Genomic DNA, 16,878 nt, shown 5'->3' on the forward strand with positions numbered 1-16,878 from the left:
ATAGGATGGAGAATGCTTCTGTGGTACAAGGGATTAAACTAGGCCAATGCCAGCATTTTAGTTTATGCAAGCCTCCAAAAGAGAAAAATAATGCTAGAGTTCTCCAGTATGGGAAAACCTTTACATTCGGAAATAAAATGAAAGACTGCTTTCAAGTATACACAAAAAAATAGCTGACATTCTATCATTTTTTTCTCTATTATTTTTCTAAGCAAGCAACTAAAGTCCACTTTGAGTGCTGAGATAGGAAAAGCATTTACTTTGAATTTTAAAGATGAGAAGTAGGAAACAGTAATTACAAATAAATATCAATTTGAGGACTTAATTACAGGGTTACATTTGTATAAGTAGCAGGTTACTCTTCAAGAACTTTTTTCTCCTAGTAAATGTCTCACTGATAAAAGAATAGAATGTACTTTTCTTTTCTTAGATGTTTTGCTGTCTTGCAGATTATATATGGGTTAAGCAGATTTACTGCAAACAGTTTGTACATAAACAATAAAAAAAACTGACAAATTATTTTGGAAGGAATACAAATTATAAATTACTAATTTATATTCAAATCTAACACTGTCTCAATTCAGAGATATGGCTACTATTAAATTATATTAAAGTTCTTATAATTTTGAATTTTAAAAAGTCAGAAACTCATGTAATTTTGAATCTGATATACTCTAATATTGAGATTTCAACTATTTTGCCACAAAGTAAAAAATAACTAAAAATTTTTTACAACTTACCTGTTATAGTATCGGCCTCCCATCATAAACTGATTGTTTGGTGTTGGACATATTTTAAATCGCTGAATATTTTCATTGGTCCGAAAATAAAGTGAATAGTCACCAGGGGTATTATCTGAGGGCCTCACAAGAAAACTGCAGACTTGACCAACTGTAAAAATTAAGCTGTTAGTTTTATTTCCTAATTATCAAATAAAAAAGGAAAAGTGTTGAGTAGTATAATTACAAAGTATGTTCAAAGGTCATAAACATACGTATTTTCACGAGTAACTTATTTTATAATAAAAACAATTTTAAGACATTAAAAAAAAAGAAATTCCCATTTATGAGTCACAGCCACCCATGATGCTGCTTGTCTTTATTACATAAAAATACAAGGTAGATGTCCGCAGCAGTGACATCTAGTTAGTAATGCCTATACTTGCCGTAACTTGAAAATAAATAATCAACCACAGGTAGGGGATTACTGGCTAAAATGCTACTTTCTGTTTGTAAATCCCCTTAATGAGAAGGGTCTAAAAAAGTGATTTTTCCTTAGGAATACTCTATACTTAGCACTACTACTTAAATATTAAAAGGTACCAACTGTAATAAAATAGTACCAAAAGCTTACAAAGTAGATTCAAAACAACTGAAATATCTGTGTACCTTGCCCAAATCAATATACATGCACTATATTTTATTGAATAGGTATGATCCTGAAAAGTCATGTAGAAGTGAATTTTCATACATTAAATATCTTCATATTAATTTTAGAAGTCTTTTTGTTATCTTCAATTGACAGTGACTCCTAACCCTAAGATGCTTTGCCTTTTCCCTATTTAAGGAATATATTTTCCTTTTCTTAGATCTTTTGCTGTCCTGCAGATTATATATAGATTAAGCAAAATTGCTGACAGAAATCAGAACTGGATTGCTTTTAGGAAAGCACAGTGAACACTAAGTGTAATTTTTACGTAACTTACTAATAGTTCCAATCATTTAAACAAGGCACTTACTACTAAGTAATTTCATGTTAAATACAGAAATAGGAATTACTGCAAAATTGTACATTCAAGGGTTTATATGTACTTTTTAGGGGAGAAAAATTGGCAGATTCTTAAAAACCCATGATCCAAAGAAAATAAAAAATAATGTAGGGAAATTAAGTTCAGCTCCTTTTCAACTTTACATGCCTAAAATCAAAATGAGTACCTCAAGAATTTGGTGGTACAAGTTCAGAAATATAAACTTATATTCAAAATTCAGTAAATTCACTAAAATAAATATTTTGGTCCCATTTTGAAAAACTGATTAACATATTTCGGTTGAGCATTTGGTCTCTCTCACCACAGAGCACTGTAATGTTTTTCAATTTATCTTTAACCTACTTAACCTATATTCTCAAAATAAAATTGAACACTTCTATAATTGCCTCAAATCTTTCAAAAGAGCCAAGTATTAATTACATTTAAATGCAATACCTTATGGCTTTAAACAGCTAACTCAGACAACATCTCTAGTAATTAAGAATTTATTCACCATATACAGAAGCTAGAGAACTCTGGTTGTTTTTAAAGAACTAAGACTTCTTTCTAAATTGCAGATTATGGCTTAAACTTGTCTTAAATCATTATTAGGTATGATTTACTGGACAGGTTATTGATAGCTAAATTATTTCAGTCTTAAATGTTTAGTTAGGATAAATGATGACAGGATGGTTTCTGTTTTAGACAATAAGCCCACAATACAAGTCAATTTTTACTTTGCATTATCCCGATATCCACAATGTCTTGGGATATGTTGAAATTAATATATTTTAAATAAGGCCCAATATTGTAATTCCACAATACACAAAGATAATTGCATGAACATTTGCTGCAATTGAACAGCAAAAAAATGAAAACAATGTAGCATTTCCTCCATAGAGAGCAGATAGTAAGTTATGGGATTTATATAATGGAAAGCTTACAGTCATTAAAGAGAATAATGAAAATCTATATATGCAGATATGGGATGATCTCCCAAAATATATTCTAATATGAAAAAAGTGTTTTGCATGTTCCTGTGAGGGTGTGTATATAGGGGTATGTGTAGGGATGAGGAAGGGAGATACACACAGATGTAAAAAATTTCTAGAGACACAGAAAAAAAGTTTTATCTGGTGCTATCTTTGAAGAAGAGGACAGGGGCCTGAGCAGAAGGAAAACACAGTTAACTGTATTTTATACTACATATTTTATACTATTTATGAAATACCAAATACCAAAAAACAAATCACACACCAGTTTCTCTGCACTGAGCAAAAAGTTACAATATGCATTAATATAAAATGAATGCTGAAGGCAAAATACACTACACAAAAGGTTGATTTTATTCTTTTCAAACAAAGATGTTAGAAAAGGCAAATGAATATACAAGCACCTGTCATTAGTAAGTTATAAGCTTCTTGTTTGGAGATTTTCCCATGGAACCATCTTAAAAAGAGAACAAATCAAATATGAAAATCAGAAGTCTTTTTGTTATTTATACACTCAAAACTAAACAACCAACATAATGTAAGTTTAATTCAAGTTGGCACAATGAAATAAATACAATGCAATTGATCAAATTATCTTATTCCTTTTACATTTATATTATACTTTGTAAAAACACCTAATTTCAGCAATATATAGAAAAATTAGGGACTATCTACTATGAACTATAACTTCCATATTAATTACTAGTACAAAAACAGCAAGGACTTTATGCTTAAATTATAGCTACTGTTCTCTTTTTCTGGGGTGGGGGTGGGGCGAAGAGGAAGAGCCCACTACAGAACTGCCCAGAAAAAAAATCAGTGAGGTAATCTTCCTCATCTCTCTCTCAAAGTGAATTTCCCTATAATATGTGTTAAGTTCTCTCTCTTGAAATAAAATAAACATGGCTGATTCATATGTTACTGAAAGTCAGAAAACACGACTGAGGAATGAGAAAGATCAGATGCCAACATCAAGAACTGAAAGAAAAGAATGGCTTAGTATTCCTAATTCTATTAGAGGTAATGGCCTAGCAAATTACATTGCTAGAGTATTTTATATTCTGTACACTTAAAATAAGTCTTCAGAAATTATTATAAATGGCATTATAGTAAAGATCTATTGCATATAATTACTACTTAAGTTTTACCTTACAATAAATGTCTTTGATTTTGAAAATTAATTACTAATAATTCAATTACTTAAAATCTGCTCACATGAAGGACAATCTTGCTGATTGACACACGTTAATGCCCACACTGACACCTTCAGATTGCTCTCTACCACTCTGCCATATATTCTTATCTAGGCCCTACAGTTACCGTATCTAGAATCTACAATTATTTATAGTAGTGACTTAAAGAACAAACATTGGAAAGTAAAAACACTACAAGATTAAAACATATAAAAATGCTTTAAAATCCAATGTTACAGGTTTAGAGGCTGTTAATACTGTTTTAAATCATCTGTACTATTACTGGTCAAAGTATACAATATAACTGAATTTTTACCTTTTCACATTAAAGAACTGTTAAACTTTTAAATTCTCTCTTTAATTCTATTCCAGTCATTAACTCACTAATTCAGACTTCCTGGTGCTGTCAATGCAAATTATAAATAATATAAAGCAAGTATATAACAACTGGAGCAGCCCAGCCTGTCTTAAAAGGTAGTAAGCTTCCATAATTGCATTCAAGTGTAATATATACAACCATTTACTATAAATTCTAGAACCAGATTTCTATATTCTGGAACAGAGTTGATTAAATGACCTCAAAGCCAATCCTATATTCTTACAGCTGAAATAAAGGGAAAAAAGGGAATTGAAACAGGTGGGCAACAAATGAAGTTTAGAGAGCAAATTTAGAGAAAAATGAGTTTCCTCATTCACACATTTATTACCATATATAAAATGTATATAATTGAAGGACATGGCTTGTACCAATGATAGAAAGATGAGTGTCTTAGGAAGTCCCCTTCTAGTGCGAAAAAGGGACAGAAATACCATATAATTTATAACAATGTTGAAAATACAATAAAGCACAGTGATAAGTATGAACCAAAAGCACTTCTGGATTAACAGAGAAGGGCACTAATTCTGTAGAGTGTGTAAGGAGAAATTAAAGGAAGACTTCTTGGTAAGAGTGATAAATGATTTAAGTCCTTAAGTAAGATTAGGAACTAACTAAACACAATGGAGGGGAATTCTGGCCTAGGAAGAAGCTTAAACAAAGGAGAAAAACAGTATTATGCATTTGAAGATCTGTAAGATGGAAAGCCAAAGGTACAACTAGAAATGACAAGAAATAGAACTAGACACAAGAACTATTCAGAGGATTTTTTTAGGTTCTGCTAAGGTAAACATGGCAGAGAATTAGTTAAGAATTTTAAGTGAAAAAGTGATATGGTCAGATATGTGTTTTAGGTAGATTGTTCTGGCTAATGAAGGACAGAACTTGAGAAGATTAAAGCATCAAGGAAGACCAACTTGACGTTATTGCCACACCAAGTCCTGGTCAAAAAGGGACTGAACTAGAACCTGGCTGTTTAAGGCTGAGAAGAAGGTACACATTTAAGAACTATTTTGGGAGATAAAATTAACAGGACTGGACCTACATAATGAAATGAGGGAGCTGGAAAGGAACAGCTAAAATTATATCATCTATTTAGTTTCGAGGGCATTCATGGATGTCACTGAGGATGTTTCAATAGAGTTCACGGTAAGAAATTAGAGCTGACAAATTCGTAAACTAACAGTGCAAACTAAGCCTATGCTAAATATCAAATGAGTAGAAAAAAATACAGTTCAGAACATGGAACAATCACAATGGTATTAAAGAAAGAAAGATTTCCTGGTGAAAGTGTCATTTTATGCTATGAGAAACCGAGATGTAGTTTTCAATGTTTACTGGCATTTGACCTATAATTTTTCTTCTCTTTTTAAATAAATGTATGGTACTATTTTAAATAAGGGTAAAAGTATCAATTTCTAGCTTCTCTTGAAAATCAGGAGAATTTCACACTAGACTCATTCTTTTCACACATGAATTAGACAGAGAAGTCACCTTACTGCAGGCAATCAATTTCTAGTTTTTGACTTCCTACCACCTTCCCTAATACAAAGAGAGAATATTAATTGCCATTTATCAACACAGTTCAGGTGTTGCTTTCTTACAGTAGGGAAATATTTCCATGCCTTGATTTCTATCAAAGAGGGAAAATAAGTATGACAAAGATTGTTGTAATTTGGGAAAAATACAAATAGAACACATGACCCACTTCCTTTGCTTATTATCTGTATGCCTCTTCCAAGTTTTAATTAGTATTTGTGACTCCTGATATAGGCAGTGGTAAGACTTCAAACTAATAGACAGTCTCACTGATGGAGCATTTTGCAGCTTCATAGAACAATAAGGAAAATGAACTCGGAAAATATCCCATATGTTCCACTTAAGGAAGGGTGGGGAATTAAATGAAGTGACTGAAAGTGGAGTATTCAATTTAATGTTTTCATGTTTAAAGGTTAGAAAATAAAATAAGCAAACACTTGAGAGGCAAGCCTTAAATTCCATCCATAAATACTGACAGGAGGGTAAGAAAAAATGTTCCACTGAAAAGATACTAGAAGATGACAGCCTATTAAAATAACATGAGTAAAAGAGAACTGAGATAAAGAGTTAAGATATAAAGAAAATTGATATACAAATAAATGTCACAAGGGATGAAAAAGACACTAAAAAGATCTTCTAGGACAATAATAAAATCAGAGCAATGCTGAAACACCACATAGAATCATTTCCTGTAAAAGATTACTGGTTATAGCTCATAACTTCTAGACTAGAAGAGAAGAATTTGGCATAGTAGGGGTGTAGGTGTAGTAATAATTAGGTGTAAATGTAGTATACCTGGTCTTTGAATTAGCCTTTACAAGATACTCAAAATCAGCCTGAAAAGATTATGAAAAGAAAGTTCTTACAGAACCTTAACAGAGTAAAGAACCAAGATCTTGGGGAAACTCTTTGACCAAAATTATTGAACCATAAAATATATAAAAGATGTGGTGATGAAAATCAGAAATACTATGAATAAATCAAAATAAAGAGAAATGTTAGGAATCATGACATTCATAATGTTATTAATATAATGTTTGTCAAAAAGTCTTTAGTTTGTTGATTTAAGAGTTTTATATATATATATATATATATAAATATATGCGATCTTTATTATTTAAAGTAAGACTTTATCACTGGGTCCTTAAGAAAATATTACACATCACTTTCTGAGCTAAGTAAAAAATGTTTCTAGGTCAGCCCAAGTTTCAATTTTCTTTTAAAATATATTTTGGCTAAGGTTTTCCAATTAGTAGGTTTACAATAGATTTTTTTCTTTTTTATAATTAACACAAACTCACATTTTGCCTTCATGTGGATCTTCTTCTCGGCCCTAAAGGGGAAGACATTAAGACAGTATTTTCTATAGTTAACTATTAATGTTTTTATTAAAATTAATTTAAAAATTATTAAAATTAATTCAAACGTATCTCCAGTCTGTTTATTTATTCATATATACATAAGAAAAGATGTTTCCATTCAAGAAATGTTTTTCCAGGACTCTCCCTCACTATTCTTCTCCCCTTGTTGCCTGTTTCCTACCTTTTCTATTTCCTTTTTCTTCCCATTTTTCTTTCATTGTTTTATTTTTTCCTCCCTTTTCTTCAACTATCACAATAGCCCAACTAGTAAAAGTACCTCTGTGACCCACCCCCCTACCCCACCACTCCAATCTGGATTCATCAATTTCAACTGCAACTTTGCCCTGCATTAAGGAAAACTAAATCTTTTCTAAAGTGTTTTTTAAACCAAACCTCTAATGCCTCCCTACTGCCTACAAGTTCTTCAGTTTGCGACCCAAATCCACATCAAGTGACTCATTCTATATTTCCTGTTTTAAACTACCAGTCTTCTAGGTATCTGTAGCATGGTCACACATAACTACCTATTAGCTAATCTGCATCCTCCCACCCCTGTAGCTTTGTTCTTTATGACTTAAAATGTTCCTCCCACTCAGTGCTTACTACCTGTTAGTTAAAACCTAAACTATCTAGGGAGGATCTCTCAAATACTAACTCCTGTGTGAGACACTGAGTCCCTAAAATGTAAATAGGTATAAGTAACTTTTATTTTGAATACAAAAGACACCCTTCTTTTACCATCTTTTGAACTTTACCTTACTCTATTTGATACTTCTATTTTTTAAGATACACTAGTATTATAATTCCATTATAGTGCCTTTAAGTATCTTAAGCTCTCAGCCATTCTTTATTCACATCCATCACACTAGCACAATACTGGGCATAAAATTTTCACTGAATACCTGCTCAATGGTACTCCTAATACCCAGAACAGTACCTGCCACTGAGTTTTCATTGAATAATGAAGGAAAGAGCAGACAGTCTAACTATATGTGAATTTTCTTCAGTTTGGTCCTCATTCATCAAATACCTTAAATTAAAAACTCACCGAATGCCTACTATATTACCAAGCAGTATGCTGAACAAAAATTACATAAACAAAATGCATTATCATTGCCCAAAAGGAATTAGCCTCTATAGAAGAGTTTACACAATTTATTTTATACAATGTAATGTAAGGTAAAATTAACAAGATGCTATGGAAACACATGAGGAAACAATTTAGCATTCTAAGAAAGGCATAAAACCACTGTGAAAGAAGGGGTGACATCTGAGCTGAAGTGATAAGATGAATCTAGTTTTACAAGACAGTTCAGCAGGGCAGGAGGGTCAAGAAAGAGAAAAATACTGACACAGAGACATTCATTCATTCAGCATTTACTAAATGCCTGCTAATGCCAGGTCCTATTTTTGGCAATGGGGATATGTCACTGAATTAAAGACAAAAATCCTCAGAGAGCTTATATTCTAGAGTTAAGGCATAAAAGTATAAATATGCTTGGAGAACAGTCATTAGAATCTTAGAATGGGAAATCCAAACACCAACCAAATGCCTGAAATCTAGACATCTAAACGGATTTTCAACCTATAAGAAACTACATGTTCTAATGAAGATCGTTATAAAAACTTATTCTAAATATTAGAGTAAAAACTCTAATATTTAGAAGTTTATAACTAACCTGGAAATGTTCCACTGTTAATTCAAAGTATGCTTATATTCATATTTAACAGCCATATCACTGCTTAACTGACACTGAATTGTTAACTTGTTCTTTTTTTTCCCTTTAAGTCATGTCTCCTTATCTTAAATCGGGCTGTTTTTTTCTGTACTCACTGGATAACATTCACTTATTCTTATCAAAGTTTACCTTGTTAAATCTGACCTAGAATTCTAAAAGCTTGAGAAAGTTCAACTGTGCTGTAATTCCTTTAAATAATCAGAATAATGGGGGCAGGAGAATTAAAGCAGGGAGAAGAAAATCCAACATAAAAGTTTTAACCAAGAAATTCTGTAGTAAAACCAGCACAGATGGTAAAATTCTTCAGCCTGAACACTTCTTGCCTGTATGGAATAAATCTCTCTCCTGTAGAATACAGAGTTAAGATATAAAGAAAATTTATATACAAATTCCAATTTCAGCTCTTCCACTAAGTAAATATGTAACTATATGACTATACCATTTCCTCAATTCCTCCCACTTTTCCTCTACACAAGATCTGTCAGAATACACAAACAAGAGAATTAATAGCAAAGAAAAATATTCTCCACTGTTCACTGCTGTCTTTCTGGAACAGTAATTAGAGCACAAGTTTCAGCATATTACCAGGTTCATGGCATAATTTAACAACAGGAGCTCTGAAGAGTGTAAAAGGTAACAGAAAAACATTCCATCCCCACTGGACAAATGCAAAAGGGAAGGGCAAGTTCCAGAATTGTAATATAATGTTTAATATGCTTCAGTGATACTGAGTACTCTCTCTGAAATGCAAATGCTTCTCAAAGGCTGACTTGCTACCTAAAAATGCATAAACACAATTAATCATACTATGTGATAAGACTACTGATAATGTATTATTATGTGATGACAATGAAAACAAGAAATACTCAAAATGTAGAACACCATGTGGTAATACAAGTGTAATATAACTTTTTCAAAGTTACTAGAAAATTATACATATATTTGGGAAATAAGGAATTTGAAAGCAAACATGCAACTATTTGAGATTCCATGGTCAGTCTGACAAAACATCATTTATGGGAAGACCAAGAAGGCCAAAAGGGATACAAATAAGCACAAATGTTAATACATTCTAATTCTTAGAAACTCATGAAAACTTTTCAAAAATTGGTAACTACAGATTTAAACATGCTAGGATGGTTATCTCTTCATAAATAAAAAACATTTAGTAACAACAAATACATTTTAATGAAAAATTTCTTATACCTATGAATTGAGGTTTTATCATAAAAGAAATGTATTCACAGCTAATTTCCATGATTATGGGCAAGTTCCAAAATTTTACAAAATATTCGTAATTCTGAGAGTGAGAAGAAAAGCACAAAACTTACCACCTCCTCAACTAGGTCTTCAACAATAAGGCCTTGTTCATCTGTTCTTAGATTTGTAACCCACATCCATCCATCTTCTAGTTCATTGTGAACAATGAACATATCTCCTTTTAAGAAACTGAAAATAGCAATTACATTAAAATTATAAGCATGGAAATTTGAGTAATAATTTACCACCACCACAGAGACAATATATTGAAAAATGTAAGAGATTAAAATCAAATACCCTATTTTTGCCCTGTTTCTGGTATTACTACATGTAAAACACTGAAGACACTTAAAAATCTGAATCTTAATTTCCTCATGTGTAAAATAGGTTTAATAATAGTACCTGTACTATCTACATCTTTGAGATATAACTCCAAGAAAACTGAACTTAAAGACTTACATTTCATTGTTACTACTCTTCCGGATGTAAGATACAAGACCATAAACATAAAAAACTCATTATATATATATATAAGATATACTTTAGAGAAAGTTTTAAGTAAGCACAATTAGCCTTATCATAAAGATGCTTAAAATAATTAACAAAACGTTATTTCACTCAAACATCTGTGATACAAGTATAGTATTCTTTCTCTGAAAGTATTACCAAGAGATACAGTATGAGAATGCATACATATTCTTTTTAGTACCAATTTCTGGTTAGAAGGATGCATACACAACCTAGTTTCCTTTCATTGGATTCAAGGCATTTTCATTCTCCACACAATCACAGGAAGAGTTCAGTTGTTGATGTATGTCATCAATATAAAACCATCAAGAATTTCTTGAACTTTTCTTTTTAGGCTTGAATGAGCAACCTGAACACTTAGGGTTTCAAGACTGATTGGATGCTACCACTGATCCTATATCCATATGTGTCATTTCTTAAGATCAATTTCCTTTTAGTCTTAATATTCATGTTCTACTACCTCTCTTCTCAGACCTTTGCAAGTTCAACAATAGAAACCGTAGAACAGAAACAGTACACAACACTTCAGATGCACTCTATTTGAATAAGCACAGAATATTACATTCTATTCTGATTCTACAATCCTTTTTAACAGTGACTAACATACCACTAACTGAACAGCAATAGATATTACCACTTAACCAATAAATTATTCCTTTCTAGAACCAACCACCTAAATAAATATACAGAAGAAAAAAATTATGACTGAGTAAAAAAGGAGTTACAATAAAAGAGAAATGACAAGTTTCATAGTTTCATTTCTTAGTTTAAAACTGTCATAAGAGATATTTTAAAAATTCCTGATTTGTTATTGTTGCAATACTACTCCTTTTTTAGAAAGTAAAAAGCTTACTAACACTAACAACATAGTCACAGGATTCATTCTGCATTATTTTGTATTCTTCCCTAAAAGAGATTAAAATGCTTTATTAAATCTCATTAATCTTCAGATGTTTTTACCTTAAAAAAATCCTTCATAGGTATATACAAGTTAAAAAAGACTCAGAATTCCATACATGTTTACATCAAATTAAAATTTACTCATTCTAAGAAGAAATTCTTGTTTAAAATTTCACAGATTGGTTCTCAATTTTTGGGGGATCTCTCAAGACCCCTTTATACTCTTAAAAGGTGATACCCTAAAAGGCTTTTATTTATATGATTGTGTCTAGTGATACTTGACCATATTAGAATTTGAAATATAAATGTTTTTAAATACTTATTAATTCCTTTAAAAATAATAATATACCCCATTATGTGGTAACAAAGAATATGAAAAATAACTTTAACAAGTTTAGTGATAATATATCACAAAATATATTGTTTTCTATTTTTACAAATCCCAATGTCTGGTTTAACTGAAAACAGCTGGATTCTCATATCCATTTCTGTATTCAATCTGTTGCTATATGGTTTTTTGCTTAAAGTATATGAAGAAAATCAGTGTCACACAGTATGTAGTTATGAAAGGGATGAATATTTTAATGGCCTTTCCGATATTTACAGATATGCTATGATATTACACCAAAAATTCAACAAGCAGCAGCTAGTTAATCTCTCAACTCAGTGCTTTTCCTCAAGATGTTGAACTTTGGCACATGGCAAACTGCTTTATATATTTCATCACACAGAACATTAAAAAAATGGGCAGTCAAGGGTCGAGAGCTAGTTAAATAAATATTTTTACTGTCTCACCAAGAACATTCTTAAATAAAACTGGCCTTTCATGTGTAACTACAAGTGTGTGGCAGTGAAGAACACTGCCTTGATCTGCACTAAGACACCAGCAGTTTGATCACCCAATACTGCTTTACTATCATCAGTGTGTCTTAGTGAAAAAGGCGACCTTAGTATTTTTATGAAAACAGTTTTGATCTCATGACCCTCTGAAAGGGTATTCAAAGATTGCCAAGAGTACATAGATCACACCTTGGGCTCTGCTGTCCTAGATGATCCCACTGGGAATTTATAAATTATCCGTAGCTCCTGAATTTGTAGTACACTGTGCTGTTCTTCTATATAGTATACAACTCCCTTCTCTTTCTTTCATTGGGTTTTCCTGTTACATCACAAATAAAGGAGTGCCATTAAGAACTAGATGAGGAGTCATTATTTTGCTGACAATCATATAAAATGGGAACTCCTATTTAGGGATTCTAGATATCTGAAATCTTTATTTTTTTAAATACTATTTTTCCAGAACTTTTAGTACCCCAAAAAGTTAGTACTATATCTTAATTGCTGCTGTTGGTTTCAAGGAGGTATATACTCAGAGTCTGTAAAGATTTTATCTATGAGAAACAAATTTTCTATTGGAAAGTTAAATAGCTTATAGAAAGATACTAATTTTATAATCACTGAATTATCTAATACATCAAATCATATATAAAAACAAATTATAAATATAAAAATAACTAAAACATCATGTCCTACAGTTCTACACCATTAATAACACTTAAAATTATTCACCCATTATGTAAAATAAGTTTAATCATCATTTGAATAGCACTTACAGTTGAGAAACAAATGTCATGTAGTAATAAAAATTAAAATAGAGAATAGAATATAACAACTCTTCTTACTCTGCCAGAGATAGCCTAATAAGAGCTAAGTATTTCTCCTATCATCTTCACTGTGGCCGCTGATTCAAATCCACAGTTCTGAACAGATAAGTCAACAGAGAAGTACAGGAACAATGGACTCAATATTAAAGGCACTTTTACCTTGCTGTATGCTATTTCCTCAAATTCCACAACCTTAAGTCCAAGCACAATAAATTTTCAAAATCTTTTAAATGCCCATTAATGACAATATATTATACATACCTTATTTCATCAGTGTCTGGTACTTTTGTATAAGGTAGAATGGCTCGAACACGCCTTCTATCTTCTACTGGCTAGAAACCATAAAAAAAAAGTTTTATAAAGGATAAAAAACCTTTTTATGTCAATGTCAAATCATGTGTTTCCACATAAAGTCAATAAAAATCCACATTATAAACTTCATAGGATCATTCAAGCTACCTTTCACTTAGGCTATAAAAACCCAAGCCTAGAAATGTTTGCCTTGTTTTGTTGGTTTTACAGAAATTCTTTTAACAGTATAGCCAAATTTATTTTTACCAAGTAACTTAAGTTATTTAATTTTAAACAAACTACAGAGAATGTATAAATTAACTTTTTTCTAATAAGGTAGTAGGCATTTCAGAATCCTGCAGCAACTTCAGCATTAGCACTATGATATCAGCAATTACTCCTCATTCATTAAAAAATACTTGTTAGGCTATCACCATATAGTACTATAAAAAATCTAGTAACTTAAATACAAAATTACAGAAAAATTACTTTTTTTTAAGAAGCTGTCTATGTTGCTTTGACACTACAACCAGAATTAAAAATTTCATACAACAAATACTTCTTGAATTATGGTAAACATTATCATTTAACAAGAGTTAACCCCATTAGTAAAGTGAAATAACAGTTTTGAAAGATACTTTATTCAACTTTTACTTGCCTCTGGCGGTGCAACTGGATAAAGCAATTTTTCTCCTTTAAGCAAACAGGAAACATGACTATAATAACCTATTAGATCTGACAGTGAAGAAAAACGTCTTCCACCAATGTAGTAATCTCCACACATAGCAATAATCCTATTTGTACAGGAAAAATACAGTATAAGAAAAACCCTTAAAGCCAATTTGAAATATTAAGCTCTTTAGCAATTATAAATCCAGTTTTCAAACTCTTTTCCTTTAACTGAATCCTTGTATTATAATACAACTTACTGATGTCTTCACCATATGCAAATTACTTGAGGTTACTTTTTAATAAATATATTAGGCATTTTATGTGAAGCATATATCTGACCTACAAACCTCCATTACATAATTCATTAAAATATTTCCAAGTCACTATTCAGATACTTCTTCTCACTTTCCATATTGAAGACTGAATAGCAATTTTAGTAAGTTTTCTATGACTAAAAGGAATTTACAGATCTCTTGAAATAATTACAGACGATAATAACAATTTCATATTGAACATGTGATATCACAGTACTCTTACAGCTTATTTTAAAATCTAAAAGTCAAGGGTACACAAACATCTTGGTAAACTTTATAAGCACTAAATAACGTTTTTTCCAATGTCTTCCTAAATATGAAATCAAATACAATAATATATGTACATATATTCATACATACAGATTTCAATTGTCTTTACTTGAAAATCTACATGCCTCTTTAACTGCAATGAATGCAAGGAGTTTCAGAACTGTTAAGTAAAACGAATTAAAGAGCACACACCTTGGCTCTTAAATACCACTTCCTGTATTTTCTGTTATGCCATAGTCTAAAAGTATGCATTCCTTTATTTCTGCTTTCCATTCAAAGTTTCTATTTTTTACAGGTGATTATTATACTTGAGATCAAAAATACTAGTATTGGGCATTACTATGCTAAATGAAAATGTAAACATTTGATAATATCTACTCTAAATTACTGATTAAATCATTTGACTGAAAACAAATCTTTCTCCATTATTTAAATATCATGGACTTATTGAATGTTATTAAAGCAGGTATACTTATGAATACTACAGCAATATTATGTAAACTTCATAACAGGAATAAAGACTTACCTAAAATGGTTGACAACATTTGTTTGACTAAGAAAAGAAAGTACAAAGGACCCTGGCCTCCGATCACTCTCTCTTATAAGGTAACTGCCGGACTTCCCTGCCTGCCTGAGGCGTTCTTCTGCTATAGTTCTATCAAGTTTTCCATGATACCACCTAAGGGGAAAAAAGTTGAGATTAGAAAAAAAACCAACCATTTAATTACTATTAGGGGTTGAAAACATACTACTAGAGGTTTTAAACACCTATATAAAACTTAAATGTTTACATTTTACACTGAACCAGTTATTGCAGTTTTGACTCAATTGTTTTTAATTTCTCAGTCTTTCAAAAAAATTCATTTACTCAATTTTTAATTTGTTCTGTAAGTTCAGGCCTTAAGATCTCACATATGAATCTCTTCTGTTTCTGCCCAAATCTCTACCTCCAGGACTATCTGTTCAAGTTACAAACACTATTACAATCAAATGCTTACTTAGAAAAATAAGAGTAAGAGGACAAATGGAAACAAATGACTAATTTACTGCCTCTCCATATACTAGGAGCCAAGACTACACATGATAAGGTACATGGTGCCTGTGAGAAAATAATAAATTTTATTTAGTGTTTACGCCCTAAAATAGGAAAACAGAAATGACACTCTAAAAAGCCATTATTCTAATTTCCTACTTCAACATGAAGCTGATTATTCCCTTTGGTCCTAAGATGATCTACTCCCTAACCACACATCTGAACTCAACTCCTCAAACTCATTTAACAAGCATGTGGAAAATAAATAATGCCTTTGTCCCTTTAACTTTCCTGCTCTCAACTATACTCTACCTACCATACAACACACAATCTACTTATACGGCTGTAACTCTAGCTTCATCCATATATACCTGAAAAGCCTCATGGATAGATATAAATAAAGCATACTTACAAACAGACTGGAATTTTCCTATAATCATGGTAACAAATCTACAAACTGTCATTAAATATTTTTCTACTTTGAATATATTAGTCATTCAGACTTATCCTTTGGTACTTGTCTATCTTGAAACATTCAGAGGAAAACAAACATTGATATAATTAATATCTATTGTGATATAATTAATATCACATTACATTGATATAATTAATATCTAGCCATAAATCAAGTCAAAAAGTATTACTATGACTACTTTTGTAAGACTGCTGTAATGAAACTTACTATTCTTGACTCCTTATTTTGTTTTATTTTATTTTTATTAAAACTTCTCAGAATTGTTTTTAGTCTTTTAAAAATCAAGCCATTTATTTGGAAGTCTGTCCATAAGGCTAAGATAAAATAATGAAAAATTTAATCATGGAGCTTCATTATAACTTAATAGTAAATACATAATCATAGACTGTTAATATTAGAGGAAGGAAGGAAAGAACAACCAACTTTGCATTCTTCTAAAATTCTAGTCCCAGTTCAAACCATTATCTTTAAGACTCCTGAACAAGTCAGTTTAACTTTCAAGAGCTGTTTTTCTATCCAAAAAG

The 16,878-nt window shown here is 31.1% G+C and overlaps 1 protein-coding gene across 2 annotated transcripts in view; it reads right to left on the reverse strand.

Annotated features, from left to right (window-relative positions):
- Positions 1–16,878, reverse strand: part of RASA1 (RAS p21 protein activator 1) — a 117,030-nt gene that overhangs the window by 45,890 nt on the left and 54,262 nt on the right. Inside the window, exons 2-8 of one of the 2 annotated variants that reach the window (XM_017656088.3) lie at positions 15,373–15,525; positions 14,249–14,384; positions 13,561–13,631; positions 10,279–10,396; positions 7,149–7,180; positions 3,144–3,196; positions 741–891 (exon numbers count right to left, since the gene is read on the reverse strand). In XM_017656088.3, coding sequence (XP_017511577.2) covers positions 741–891; positions 3,144–3,196; positions 7,149–7,180; positions 10,279–10,396; positions 13,561–13,631; positions 14,249–14,384; positions 15,373–15,525 — 714 coding nt within the window. Of the gene's footprint in view, positions 1–740; positions 892–3,143; positions 3,197–7,148; positions 7,181–10,278; positions 10,397–13,560; positions 13,632–14,244; positions 14,385–15,372; positions 15,526–16,878 lie in introns of both variants that reach the window. The other variant, XM_073234377.1, reaches the window with a different exon arrangement.

The sequence above is a fragment of the Manis javanica genome, chromosome 1 (genome assembly GCF_040802235.1).
Source record: "Manis javanica isolate MJ-LG chromosome 1, MJ_LKY, whole genome shotgun sequence".
NCBI lineage: Eukaryota > Metazoa > Chordata > Mammalia > Pholidota > Manidae > Manis > Manis javanica.